At 44.2% G+C, this 13,238-nt stretch overlaps 2 protein-coding genes across 7 annotated transcripts; both read left to right on the plus strand.

The window, feature by feature from the left end:
* Positions 1-122: 122 nt before the first annotated feature.
* wnt10b (wingless-type MMTV integration site family, member 10b) lies at positions 123-5,612 on the plus strand. Of its 4 annotated transcripts, none has more exons than XM_080294405.1 (4): positions 123-258; positions 3,232-3,419; positions 3,587-4,038; positions 4,139-5,612. In XM_080294405.1, exons 2-4 carry the CDS (start codon positions 3,257-3,259, stop codon positions 4,637-4,639), a joined length of 1,116 nt encoding a protein of 371 aa, XP_080150531.1. In that variant the 5' UTR covers positions 123-258; positions 3,232-3,256; the 3' UTR covers positions 4,640-5,612. The 4 variants fall into 4 exon arrangements, with proteins under 4 accessions (XP_080150531.1, XP_080150530.1, XP_026011039.1 ...); XM_080294404.1 differs by having other exon boundaries at positions 126-258; positions 3,157-3,419; XM_026155254.2 differs by lacking the exon at positions 123-258 and adding an exon at positions 444-2,516 and having other exon boundaries at positions 3,157-3,419.
* A 2,586-nt stretch (positions 5,613-8,198) lies between these two features.
* Positions 8,199-12,614, plus strand: arf3a (ADP-ribosylation factor 3a). 3 transcript variants are annotated; one of them, XM_026155259.2, is made up of 5 exons: positions 8,199-8,302; positions 9,416-9,630; positions 9,728-9,838; positions 10,152-10,276; positions 10,367-12,614. In XM_026155259.2, exons 2-5 carry the CDS (start codon positions 9,483-9,485, stop codon positions 10,526-10,528), a joined length of 546 nt encoding a protein of 181 aa, XP_026011044.2. In that variant the 5' UTR covers positions 8,199-8,302; positions 9,416-9,482; the 3' UTR covers positions 10,529-12,614. The 3 variants fall into 3 exon arrangements, with proteins under 3 accessions (XP_026011044.2, XP_080150533.1, XP_080150532.1); XM_080294407.1 differs by having other exon boundaries at positions 8,208-8,302; positions 9,439-9,630; XM_080294406.1 differs by lacking the exon at positions 8,199-8,302 and having other exon boundaries at positions 8,309-9,630.
* The last annotated feature ends 624 nt before the right edge of the window (positions 12,615-13,238 follow it).

The raw sequence follows: 13,238 nt of genomic DNA on the forward strand, positions 1-13,238 counted from the left end.
AGGAAGGGAGAGAGAGGGAGAGAAAAGCAGGGCAGTCCACGCATATTGTGGAATCTCACGGTCATCACAGAATCGATTCCCTGTAAACGTGTACGGCTAAAAGTATTTTCTTCCCCTTTCAGTGACCGCGCAGCTAGCCTCCGCATCCAGTCTTGCTGAGAGAAGTTCCCCCGGAGCCCTGGAGCAGTGATGAGTTGGTACAGATGCTGTGGGTGCGCCCGCTTTGGTGCTTCGCCGCTGCTCAAAGCTGGTGTCACGGTACAGTATAGTTACAGCGCAAAATGAGCCATCTGAAACTGCCCTTTTTACCCGGTGGTTGGATTAGCCTACTCCCTAACCGCATCTCCTCCTCTCTCCAAATGCGCTCTTAAAATGTGCAGTGACTAAGGCCATTTCTGCACATGTTCTTTTTTTCACACTTAAACTCCTACAGATCGAGTTTATTCATTATTACATGTAAATGATATATATGTATTTTTAAAAGTGAATGTTATCCCTTAAGGTTACTTTCCTCTCAATAAAACGTGTTATCAGCCGTCTTTATCATATAAGAGCGAACGCGCACACGCACAGCGAAACGTGAATGCCTGCAGAAGCAATAATAAGCTCGTAATTGTCCTATAACTCACACTGCCTGCTGGGCTACTTAAATATTTTTCAAACACGGAAGACATGAAATATGGCCTCCAATCAGAAGTTTGATGTATGATGAACCAGGAAAAGAGGGGGACGACTAAGGATAAAAACCAGTCCAAACATCTGGCTTGCAGACCTCCCTCGACGCAATGTAACCCAGTGTAATCACAGCTTGAGCCACTTTGCGGCATCTCCATCAAACCCCAGACTAGGAGCAAGCTTAAATGTCCCCAAACTTCTCCATATTGGTTCATTTTGTGACATTTATCTGCTAATTTGCATATTCCACATTAGTCATTGCAGAGGTTGTAGGTTGAGTAATCTCTCCCCCTTCCTCCGCACCTCTCTGTCTCTCCCTCAGATGACAGTAAAAGGAAGTAGGCTTTAAAAAAAGAGAGAAAAAAGGCTTTAATGACAGCCACCCTACGTTTTTACCCGAGCCTTATATGAATTTGCTCAAACGGGTTTCCTGGAGCAGTCATGCGACACCGAGCAGATTAGAGCTTCAATCCGGATAAAGGGGGCCTTTTATATACAAATCAACTTCAAATCACTTTTTAAGCCACTTAGATATACACACCAAGGCAGAATGCTAATGCACTTTTCATTGCTGCAGCTTAGGGAATGGAAGGAGATTAGATGAATTGGTGTCACTAAGCGAACCGTGTTCGAGGGGGGTTTTAACTTAATTTTATGAAAGTAGCACACAAGCACCTTTCGCTCCCAGCAGCAATGTTATGTTTAATTTTGGATAACCTGGATCGATATACGGATTGATTCGCGTCCACACTGAAGGCCCGGGCAACTTGCTACATAAGCTTACTCAACAGTGACCATAGAAAAGATTTTTAATAGATATGTTGTCTCCAATAAGGTGTTTTAGTCTGTCAGTTCTTTTGAATCCCTAAAAATAATTTGTCATTAGAGTTTTGTCAGCGGTCGTAATTGCACAACATTGTAAATAACAGTCTGTTACTCTAGCCATTTTTTTCTTTCGTTGCTTTGAAATAAAGACTTTAGATTGACAATGTGAAGTTGTTTCAAGCACAACAATGAGGCGCAGCCGCTCTGATGGAGGTGGGAGGAAGGGGGAGCACAAGACTTAAAAACAGTATTGTTGGAGGGTCTGTTAGCGGAGCCGCCTGCCTGCTGCTGCCTCCCTGTCGTACAGTGGAACCAGCAGCTCTCCCCTCCCCCTTCATTATTTAAAATAACTCACCGCTTTATGAACAAAATCTTCCTTGAGTTTCCATATTTCATCTCATCGAGGATTTCTGTGTTCTCCCCCAAAATGTAGGACCAAATTACCTTATTCCTCCCATCACACCAAAAGAGAGTAGGAACAAGTACATGCATATATAAATATGTATTTTTTTAATCCTTATAAATATGATCATTGGATCCAGTATTTCTAAATACCTGCTTAATTCGAAATCGCTGTCCCGCAATGCTTGTAAAGTGCTTGTGCGTAAAATGTTGGAGACGTCATTTTACGCTTGGGTGAATGATCCCGTTATCGAATAATTAAAGTATCAACTGGTGATCCAATTCTCATCCTGGCCAATATTTTGCAAACAGCCGCCTGTAGAGGCATCTACTCCCCTCCCCTCTTTCTTTCACCCCCCTCCTCCCCCCTCCTCCTCCACTTCATTCTCTCCTCCGACCTCCTCTGTTCTCCGTCTTCACTCCTCGGTCGTTTGGCGGTGCATCGATAATACTGCAGACATCGTCCTTTCGATTTTCTTATTCGACGCGGACCATCACTACCAGTGTTTTAATGTCACGTCGCGAAAGACGCACAACAAAATGGAGCTATCAAACAAACTCCGTTGGGACCAATTCCTGATTTTGGCAGCAGCACTTATGTCACCTGCAATCACGTAAGTGCACTTGAGAGCGCCAGGAGAGTTGCAGACTGTGGCTGCACGAGATTCGGCAGAGTTGCGGGAAGTTCTTTGCATAGGTTACTATTCAAATGAATAATTTAGCTATTTTTAAAAAAAACAAAAACATTAAAAACGAATTATTAGTCATTGTATTTCGAAGTCTGGTTTCGTGTAAAGTTAAATTTAAAAAAAGTGCAATCAGTGTTAATTGAGTGGTTTAGCTTTAAACGAGTCAAAATAATTCCAAAGTGATTTCACTTTCAGTCTCGTTATTTCTTTATAAGATGCATTTGGCCATTAAATCTGTTTTTGATATTTCTCAGCTGGATAATCTGTTTAGAATTATATTTTCCCTCCTTTAACCAACTGACACTGGAGCAGAAACAGTGCAGCAAATACTTTTGGACGCATTTTATTGGTAGGTGTATTTCCCATAAAGAATGAATTATATCATATCTCTCTTAATTATTTATTGGGTTTGTATTTTTCTTAAGTGTACTGAACCCCCTCCCATTGCCTCATATTCCTCTGGGCTTGACTAATGAACTGTTGACCATCTCCGATGACCCCCCCCCCCCCCCACACACACACACACCATCTCACTTCCCCACTCTTTCTCCCACTCTCCCTGCAGGGTGCTGTGTAATGATATCCTCAGCCTGAAGGTGGCAGGAGATCCAGTGCTAACCCCTAACTCTGTGTGCCTCAGGCTGGCAGGCCTCAGTAAACGTCAGATGCGGATGTGTGTGAGGAACCCTGATGTGACAGCATCTGCTCTGCAGGGGATCCAAGTGGCCATCCATGAATGCCAGCACCAACTCCGGGACCAGCGCTGGAACTGCTCCTCGCTGGAGGGCTTTGGCAAGCTGCCGCTCCACAACTCCATCCTCAACAGGGGTGAGAGTCTGAGGCAGGCTAATGATAGTCAGTATGTGATCCTGGGGTTTATGGTAGAAAAGTGCAGGTATGAGAATACAGATTGTGCTGTACACAGGTAAATGACATTTTTAGAGCTGCAGTCTTTATGGTTTCAACCTCTCTGAGTGTGTTCTTCTTGCTCCTAGGTTTTCGGGAGAGTGCCTTCTCTCTGGCCTTGCTGGCAGCGGGCGTGGCTCACTCTGTGGCCTCGGCTTGCAGCATGGGCAAGTTGCGGGGGTGTGGCTGCGAGGCCAAGCGTCGCCAGGATGATGACAAGATCCGGCTGAAACTCACACAGCTGCAGCTGCAGACGCTTCAGAAGGGTGGGGCAGGCATCGACTTAACACGGTCATTACCCTCAGAGCTGAATGGTCATCGTGGCAGCCTGCCCACTAACCTGCGCTCAGCCCACCCCTCAGCCCTTCTCAAGCCCTTACCGGATGAGCTAAGCTCTATGCAAGACACCTGGGAGTGGGGGGGGTGCAGTCATGACATCCGTTTCGGGGATCGCTTTTCCAGGGACTGGCTCGACTCCCGGGGGTCTCCAAGAGATATCCACGCCCGCATGAGGATACATAACAACCGTGTGGGACGACAGGTGAATATTGTGCTTTTCAGCTGTTGTCCCTCCGACCTTCAGCACTCATTATCATTTTGGTTGTTGTTGGAGTTTGCTTACAGTGTTATTCTTTACACAGATAGTGACTGACAACATGACAAGGAAATGCAAATGTCACGGCACATCAGGGAGCTGTCAGTTTAAGACCTGCTGGCATGTGTCTCCAGAGTTCCGTCTTGTGGGCTCCATACTCAAAGAAAAGTTCCTGACAGCCATTTTTGTCAACTCTCAGAACAAGAATAATGGGGTTTTCAACCCTCGGACAGAAAACGGCGCCAGCGGAACCCAAGGGGGTCTCGGCGGAGGGCGTCGTCGAATCATGTCCAGAGAGCTGGTGTACTTTGAGAAGTCTCCTGACTTTTGTGAGCACGACGTGTCCATAGACTCTCCGGGAACACACGGACGAATCTGCAACAAAACTAGCTACAGCACAGACAGCTGCAGCTCGCTGTGCTGCGGCCGTGGACACAACATCCTCAAACAGACACGCAGCGAGCGCTGCAATTGCAGATTTCACTGGTGTTGTTACGTGCTGTGCGAGGAGTGTCGTCACACAGAGTGGGTCAACGTGTGCAAGTAGACGTCAGTCTGTTCCCCCCTCAGTTCGAGCGGCTTTTACTCATCCAGGACTCAAGATGGCGAGCCTGTCCCTTCGCCTACTCATGTTGTTCGAGCTTTTGTTTTTGCTCCTTGTGCAACTCTCCCAGAGATCCTGTTTACCCCCCACCCACCCTCTTTTTTTTAAGTCCATCATCTGGGATCTATTTTCTTTTTGTAGACGCTGTTATTCTCAAAATGCCAAGTCAGAGATTGAAGAGGTGACTCATGTCATTTGTCTTCCCATGGCCTGTTTAGACACTGGCCTTTCAGCCATGAAAATGGCCCATACTTCATCGTTTGAGACCCACAAAGAAAAAGAAAGAAAGAAAACGCAACAGCAGAGGAGCTTCAGCGTCTACAAGCTGACTCATCTTATTGTACAGTAACAGTTTATTTGAATGTGTATGTCTATAATTGTAAATGTATTAATATTAATATTGTACTAGAGCCTGTCTTTTTTCAGTGAATGACAGATTGATGGTGGCCATGTGGTCAGCACGGTGAAGCAGTGTGCAGACAGAACAGTCTCATTTTCTTTCTCCATTTGTACCAAAATAATACTCGTGTGTGACTCTGAAAAGTACTAATTTGGGAACTTGTCTCACAATCTCTCTTTACTGATCAAAGAAGACAAATTTTTTTTGGAAGGGCGAATGAATTTGACACAGCGCTTTCTCACATGCAGGACTTTCAGATGCTCGTCCAAGCTTGTACACTTGTAAAACTCAAGATGGGAAACTGGAAGCAACAAATCTCTAGATTGTACGACTAATGATTCAGATTTATATATTTATATAATGGTAACAATAGTAATCACTTCATGAGTATGGTTGCTAGTGGTCATGTTTTTTATGACTCTGTATCATTATTGTGGCAGCAAAAATGCTGTCTCTTGGGTATGACTGTACTGTGATTTGTGTCACTTTCCTATGAAATTGTGACTGGGCTCTTGATATTTCGTGCTTGCTTTTGTCCATTTCATCAGTCTGAGCACTCCTTAGATTCTTCCCACATGTACTACATGTCAAAGTGAGAGATGGACCTACTTTAGTCCTGAAATGACGCTGAAGAGTGTGCGTCTGTTGCTGTGTAAATGGGGGGTAGGCTCTGTGCACTACAGATTTGGGAGGTGAGAGCCTTTTTTATGGCCACTTCATGCTGAGAGAAGGACTTTTTATGGCTGCAGGATATTGTTTCCTTAAAGTATGACTTTTATTACTGGAGAGAAGCATCAAGAGAGCAGAGAATGGGGGTGATTATACCAGTCTTTGCTGTGCGAGCATCTAAGGGGATCATCTGTCCAGAGTTCATAGCCAAGGAAGGGACTTGTTGAACCACGTGCTTTGGGGACGCTGTATCCCTGTTACCTGGGAGACAGACTACACAAATATAAACACATGCACATAAATGCTTGCATGGGTTGGTTTACGTACCAAGACATGTAGGAACGCTGGCACCCGACGCTCAATCAAAAACATGCATGTTGTTGCGCACAAATGAACTGTAGATTTAGCAAAATGCTCCTGTCGCCACTTGACTCGATTTATGATAGCAGCATTCCTCGATATCTTAGATAATCCAAACCGTCTCCATGCTTGGCCTGCTGGGAAAAGCTTTTTTTTGCCACATAGGATTTAATGCCAATTAAGTCCTGTTTGCATGGACTTTGGTAAATATCCCTGAACTCCGAAGGAATGACAGCGCCAGTGGCTGAATTGAGCACTTGATCTTTTTTGGTATTTAGAGAAGGAGCAAAAAAAAAAAAAGAAGACAGCGAAGAGGTATGGAATGATAAGGGCTTGGATTTCTGGTTTGGATTTCTTCATTCCTTTATCATTTCACCCTGGAGCTGCTGCGAAAGGGAATTTCCTGTCACTGTTTCTAACCATGTGTGAGACAGAGGTTGGTGGACAGCCTGGGATTGCTTTCTCTCTCTCGCTCTGTTTCTCTTACTTACTTCGCCCCTTTCCCCATTCTCCCCTTCATCATTGCAGACAGAGACACATACATAGCAACACATTGACTGCCCCCACCCCCCCTGCAGTAATGACATCCAGACTGGGCTGAAATTAAAGAGAGGCAGGCAGAGAGAGAGGAAGTAAGGAGAGATAAAAGTTACCCACTTTGACTGACAGCATGATTATATGTATAAATAAGGCGATTTAGTGTGTTTAGTTGGATATGAAGATAGCGAGATAGATTTTGCTGCACATACGGCAGAGATGCACAAGCAAAGGACAAATCGAGTGTGGCGAACGGGGTGAATAAAGTGTACTCTGTATAAATATATGCCTCGAAACATCTGCTTCTCAACTCCCCTTTCATTTTTGATGTGGGACAGGCAGAGGAGAGCGGGAGAGAAAACACAAGGAGCCAGCTACCCAGAACATCAAAGCCCCTGCCCTCAATGTGCAGGCCCTCATTAGTTCAGCTAGCAGAACCAACGAGACTTGTGATTGTGTTTGCTGGGGTGCACGCTGGCAGACACTTCAGAGGAAAGGCTCCCTTAAGTCATAACTCCCCACCCTACCTCTCCTGCCACCACCCGGGCCCGCTTTAACCCCCCTGTAACCCTCTCCAAACTCCCCGCGCACACAAACTCCTGCATGCTCACCCCACCATCCACTCCACCCCGTAATCTGGTCTGCAGCTGCAAACATCTGCTCCCCTCTTTATTCCTCGCTGCCTCCACCGCTGAATTGATAAACACATCTATTACTGGACCACTGACTGGCACACAGCACGGAGGAGGAATGAGGCAAATGTTGGACTCACCTATGGCTGCAGGGCCGGTTTGAAGGAGTGCCGTTTGTTCACATTGGCTTCTTCTTTAGGCGACTTCTTTTTTTTTTTTTTAATGTCCTTTAATTTCAAAGTGCAGTGCAGTTTGCAAGTGTACAATACAAAAGTGCATGACAGAAAACAAGAAAGAGAGAAGGCATTGACCCCAGGTTTGGTTTTATTTAACTTCATTCAGAACCTTTTTTTATTTTAAAGAGATGGCTACAGAAAAGAAGAAAACATCTTATAACTATGAGGGAAGTGAGTCTGCAGTGGTTTGGACTCACATGCATGAAGCAATCTCATTAGATAGCATAGGCGCCAAAAAGCCATAGAAATATTTGACATTTTTAATAAATAAAATAATGCTCAAAGGTAAACCAACTGCAACATCGATTCAGTCTATGCTTTTGTCCCCTCCTGTCACCTCATTATCTGTGAAACACTGCCAGGAAGTATCACTTGGCATCCTGTTACAGTCAGCCATTTACTTATTCATTAAGATGATTCCTGTTTTAATTATTCAAGCGTGCTTGCCTGCAGGCTCTCGTTTAAAACTGGTTTGGGCCCTCTGAAATGTCATATGTGAGATAGTGGGAATAACGCTATCAAACTATTTATTATTCTTTGATGTTCCTCAAGAAAACAAGATAAGCCTCAAATAAGCTGTAAGGTGATGGTGCATACAGTAACTTTTCAGAGCTGGAGACAGCTGCTCCTGGCTTTTAACAAGTCGCCGGGCGATGAGAGATTGGCAATCCAAGTACCGCGAGAACGCGCAGTGTCACAGCTGCAGCTCATCGCGAGACTATCATCCAGTCCTTCGCCTGAATCCAGCTGGTACCCTTCCTGCCGTTGACGGGTAAGTGTGAACGAGATGCAAATGGTGAAATTGCTGAAAGAGGTATACGAGCGCTAAAAAGGTGGTTTCATTTATCACCGCTTGAGTTGCCTTTTAAATGCTGCGAGGGGGGAAATGAACGACCCTTAATGTACGACATGAGGCCGACTGGCGCGCTTGTCGTGACTGTAAGAGGGGGGATTATAGCACACAAATTGACCCGGAGATTTTATTTATGTTTTCAATTAAATACCGACGATGTTAGCTCACAGGATAGCAAGCAGATTATGTTCGGAAAGTGAATGTTATCGAGCCGAAAGAAACGTGATTTGGGTTCAAAATTCATCGCCTGCTTCGACTGCAGCATCCGCCGTCTTCGCCTCGCGTTATGACAGATGTGTGTGGATGTGCGGCCACTGCAGCTGCAACGGGCTACGCTAGCACCTGCTGTCCGTGCGTTTGATAGAAATGAATGGAAACCTAGCTAGTCAGAGGAAAAGCGGCCAGTCATTAAAACACACAAGAGGGATACTTCACTGCCCCACAGAAGACTGCTAGTTTAAAATAACCCTCTAAAAACCAATGCGACCCGTGTAGTGTGTGTTAGCACAAGTTAACAGGCAAGGTTGGCCTGTAAAGGGCCCATTACCACTGAAGGGCCACCCTCCTCCCTCAGCTCTGTGAGCCTGACTGTGTGCAACCATAGACAGCCTTAGGTTATGTGTCATAATAACGTAATATGAAATGAGTGTTACCCTGGCATATCTTCAGTTGCCTAAAAAGAGCATAAAAAGGTGGTTACTCAGCACCACATGAAAGCTGAGCCACATAACAGAGATCCAGCATGGCTGCCTCCTTTCCCAGTGAGCTGTCACTGTAAAGGAGCAGCTTTCGAGTCAGGTCAGCTGCCTGCCGGGGTGTGAAGTATATGTTTCCTGGCTTTCCTCTGAGGGGGCACGGCTGCGAGCAGTAAGGGAGGTGCCAATGCTGAGATGTGTTTTTGAACAGCTACTGTCACACCACATGTTTCTTTGTGTGTGTGTGCGTGTGTGTGTGTGCGCGCGTGTGTGTGTGTGGTTTCGACTCTCTAAACGTGGTTCACGGTTTGTTTTGTCTGCTTGTTGCTATGTATAGCAACAAAGCAGCCCGTGTAACAGTTTTGTTGCAGTTGTGCCCCCACCTCCTCTCCTCCCGAGGCATCATGGGAAACATCTTTGGGAACCTGTTGAAGAGCCTGATAGGCAAGAAGGAGATGAGGATTCTCATGGTGGGGCTGGACGCTGCAGGGAAAACCACCATCCTGTACAAGTTGAAGCTGGGGGAGATCGTCACTACCATCCCCACAATTGGTGTGTGACTGTCTGCCTCTAAATAAAAAAAACAAAACATGTGTCTTAGAGATTATGTGACCCATTGTCTATTTGCTTGTTGTCTCCTCCACCCCAGGTTTCAATGTAGAGACAGTGGAATACAAGAACATCAGCTTCACTGTGTGGGACGTGGGTGGCCAGGACAAGATCCGTCCTCTTTGGAGACACTACTTCCAGAACACCCAGGGTGAGATGCATCAAAAGCATCTTAGGTGAAAGACCAGCCAGCATGGTTAGAGTTTTGTTTGTTTTTTTTAAAAAAGGCCTCTCCAGTCCTGCTGCGGATCCTGGAGCGCACGCTCGCCCCCAGCACCTGAGGACAAAATCTGACTAATCCTTCAGATGATGTAATTTGCATACAGGCTCCAGATGTTTCAAATGATCATCATCTTAGTCATGTTCAAATCCCGGACAACCATTAAACATGCTTTGACAATATGCTTTCCTAACAATGTGATGTGACCTGATTGTTTTTGTTCGGTTTCAACTTATTCCTGCAGGTTTGATCTTTGTGGTGGACAGCAATGACCGCGAGCGGGTCAACGAAGCTCGAGAGGAGCTGATGCGGATGCTGGCTGAAGACGAGCTGAGGGATGCTGTTCTTCTAGTCTTTGCCAACAAACAGGTATCCGCCACATTACGTTCCCCCCTGCTTTTACGCCTCTTGCCTCACCAACTTCCTGACGGACACTTTGTCCTCTGTGATTTTGTTCAGGACCTGCCCAACGCCATGAACGCCGCAGAGATCACAGACAAGCTGGGCCTGCACTCCTTACGTCACCGCAACTGGTACATTCAAGCCACCTGTGCCACCAGTGGGGACGGCCTGTACGAGGGTCTGGACTGGCTGGCCAATCAGCTGAAGAACAAAAAGTGAAGGGCCGGGTCAGTGAAGTGGGGAAGAGCCTGGGTGCCAGCTCCAGGTTGTGGTTATAGGGGTTCCATTGTGTTTACATAGAGAAGAAAAATGCTGAAAAGCTCCCAGGGGGTGACTCTCAGTGGCTTTCTCCCCTCCCCCCATCTCCCCCCCACCATCCACCCTCGAAATACTTCTTTATTTTTTTTCCGTTCTTTGATTAATTTGATTTGTTTGAATCTGTGGTGAGCATTTTTAATCATTTACAAGCAAATTTTATCTAAGTTATTTACAATCTATAAACAAATAAATATGTACTGTATGATATTACTGTAAAGGTATATGAATTTGCTCTACTTTGCAGACCTCCACCAACATTTAATTAGCTCAGCAATTGTGATGGATCTCAAATCGTGACGGCAGAGCAGCCTTCCCTCAGAAACTACAGACCTGGTGTAAATTATAAAGAATGTCATAATATTATAGTGGGAGTACTATTACTATTATACTCGTACAGATAAATGTAATATAACTGTCCATACTGCAACCAAATTATGCTCTTCATAGATCAAAACTTTTAGCTATGATTTAGTTTTATTTATGTTGAATTAAACAAAACGTGTCTACTTTCTGGACAGTCGGAAACAATATATTTAATATCGATATTTATTGATTTTTTTGCTTCATATAGTTTCTTTTTCTTTATTCTAATGTGCATTTACTGCTAAAGGCAGCTAGTTAAAAACAGAAAAAGAAAAGAAACCCCAGTATCATTGTACATTACTGCTTCCCAATCTGCATGGAGATATCCCAGTACTGGCTTGTGGGCTTGTAACAGGCCGCTGCTGTAAATAAAGATTTGTTCTAGCTGAGTTGCCTGGCACAGACGGGGTTAAAACAGTTTGTCTGGCATCAGCGAGGTGTGATATCTAAAGTGATACAGATGACAAACAGGCACTCTGTACCAGCTCTGTGGCTCAGAAACAAAATGCTGCTATTGGCCTGCCCTGTGGAGAGTGATGCAACACAGCATGCGACTGGCAATATTAAGAGAGCTTACATAGTTTTGAATGTTTATTTTTGTTTTTTCGATCCGTTTGTGCAGCATCGCTTCTCATGCTGATTTATCCACCGTCAATCGGCATGACATCATGCGCGTCTCACTTTTTCATGTTGCACAAAATTACTCTAGACTCACTGTTATTGTATAGAAGGTGTTGTCTGTTTTTTTAATGGAGTGTTTCTTTATTTTGTTGAGTTATTTTTTCCTTAATTAGCTAATTAGATCAGACTGTTGCATTTTTTGTTTTGGGTTTATTTTGGGGAGTTTTTTTCACACACAAAAAAATAAAATAAGGAGAGAAGATGATAGTAATACTGCATCGTAAGGCATGTTAATACTGTACAAGATCTGTAATAAAAGCAAATTATAATAGCCTGTTTCCTCAGACTACATTTGTTAGTCTTAATCACTGCTGCTGGTTGGAACAATGCTGTACTAATAAATGTTATGGATTTAGTGTAAAGTTTACCGAACAACCTTCTAATATGCAAAAGCATGCTTTTCTATGTTGGCGCAACTGTATATATGTTGATGTAACCGGGAAAGTGGAACCGTGGTTTTCGAGGTGAAACCAAAAGCGCTGTTGATACACCTGTAGATAACGGGGTCAGCGTGTTGGCAGATAACTGACAGCAGCTTGTGTGTGCGTGTGTGACGTGCATTATATTCCGTTCGGTGAAAATAGTTTTCGTGGCCTTATTTAGCCAGTGGTTTCATTTCTCTTTGATAACAGGTTTATATGTAAGAAATATCCAGCATTCAAGTATCTCACCTTTGATCTGTGACACCGATGCACTAGCAGTTCTGATGTGGCTAAACATCCCTCCCTCTTTCAGCGACTATTTTCTGATTTTAACTTTCAAATAAAGAAAAATATTAAATGAGGCTGCACGACATTCCAGCTGGCGATTTGCTCTGAGAAAAAAACCGAGTATAATATGAAGAGGAGGAAATTTAAGACAGAAAAACCCAAGCAGGTGCAAAAGTGTTGAATGATTGAATTATTCCTGACACTGCATCAATCAATAAAGATACCAGAGTATACATTTGCTTTGCCTTGCTCATTTTTTTCCTTGCTATTGTTTATTGTCGCGCATGTCGGTCATGATTCGAAAACCGTATCACGGTTACGAGCGTGCTGCTTTTATCTTCTCTTGTCTGTGGCTCAAACTCAATTTCAAGTTGACAGTTCGCCCCAGAATCAAATGTGCGAGTCCGTATTTATCAATCATTGTTCTTGGGTAAGTTGCCCAGTTTTGAAGATGTTTGTCTGCTTGAATAAAAGGAAGCTACAGAGTATACTTCTGGTGCTCAAAGCACCAAGACACTGCGTTTGATGTGGGTGGTGAGTGCAATGCGGTAGAACGAGGCAATTCTCACACAAACTCCTGTGTTTGATTTGGAGGTGATGTGTCCTTTTAAGAGCCCTGCTAGGTTTCTTGAAACAGTTTGATCCTCAATTTGTTGACAGAGACACTGCTTTTGTAGTTTTGCTTCTGTACAGTCATTTTTAACTCAAAGGACAAATTAAACATAATGTCTGAGGTCGATTCAAAGTTAGAATTTTTATTTTATAGTTTTTATTGTTATTTTTTAAAACACGAGGCTCTTAAGAGATGTCATTGCAAGTTAGGGAGACCACGTTAGGTTGAAAAAGCCAAATAAATA

The sequence above is a fragment of the Astatotilapia calliptera genome, chromosome 20 (assembly GCF_964374335.1).
Source record: "Astatotilapia calliptera chromosome 20, fAstCal68.1, whole genome shotgun sequence".
NCBI classification, from domain to species: Eukaryota; Metazoa; Chordata; class Actinopteri; order Cichliformes; family Cichlidae; genus Astatotilapia; species Astatotilapia calliptera.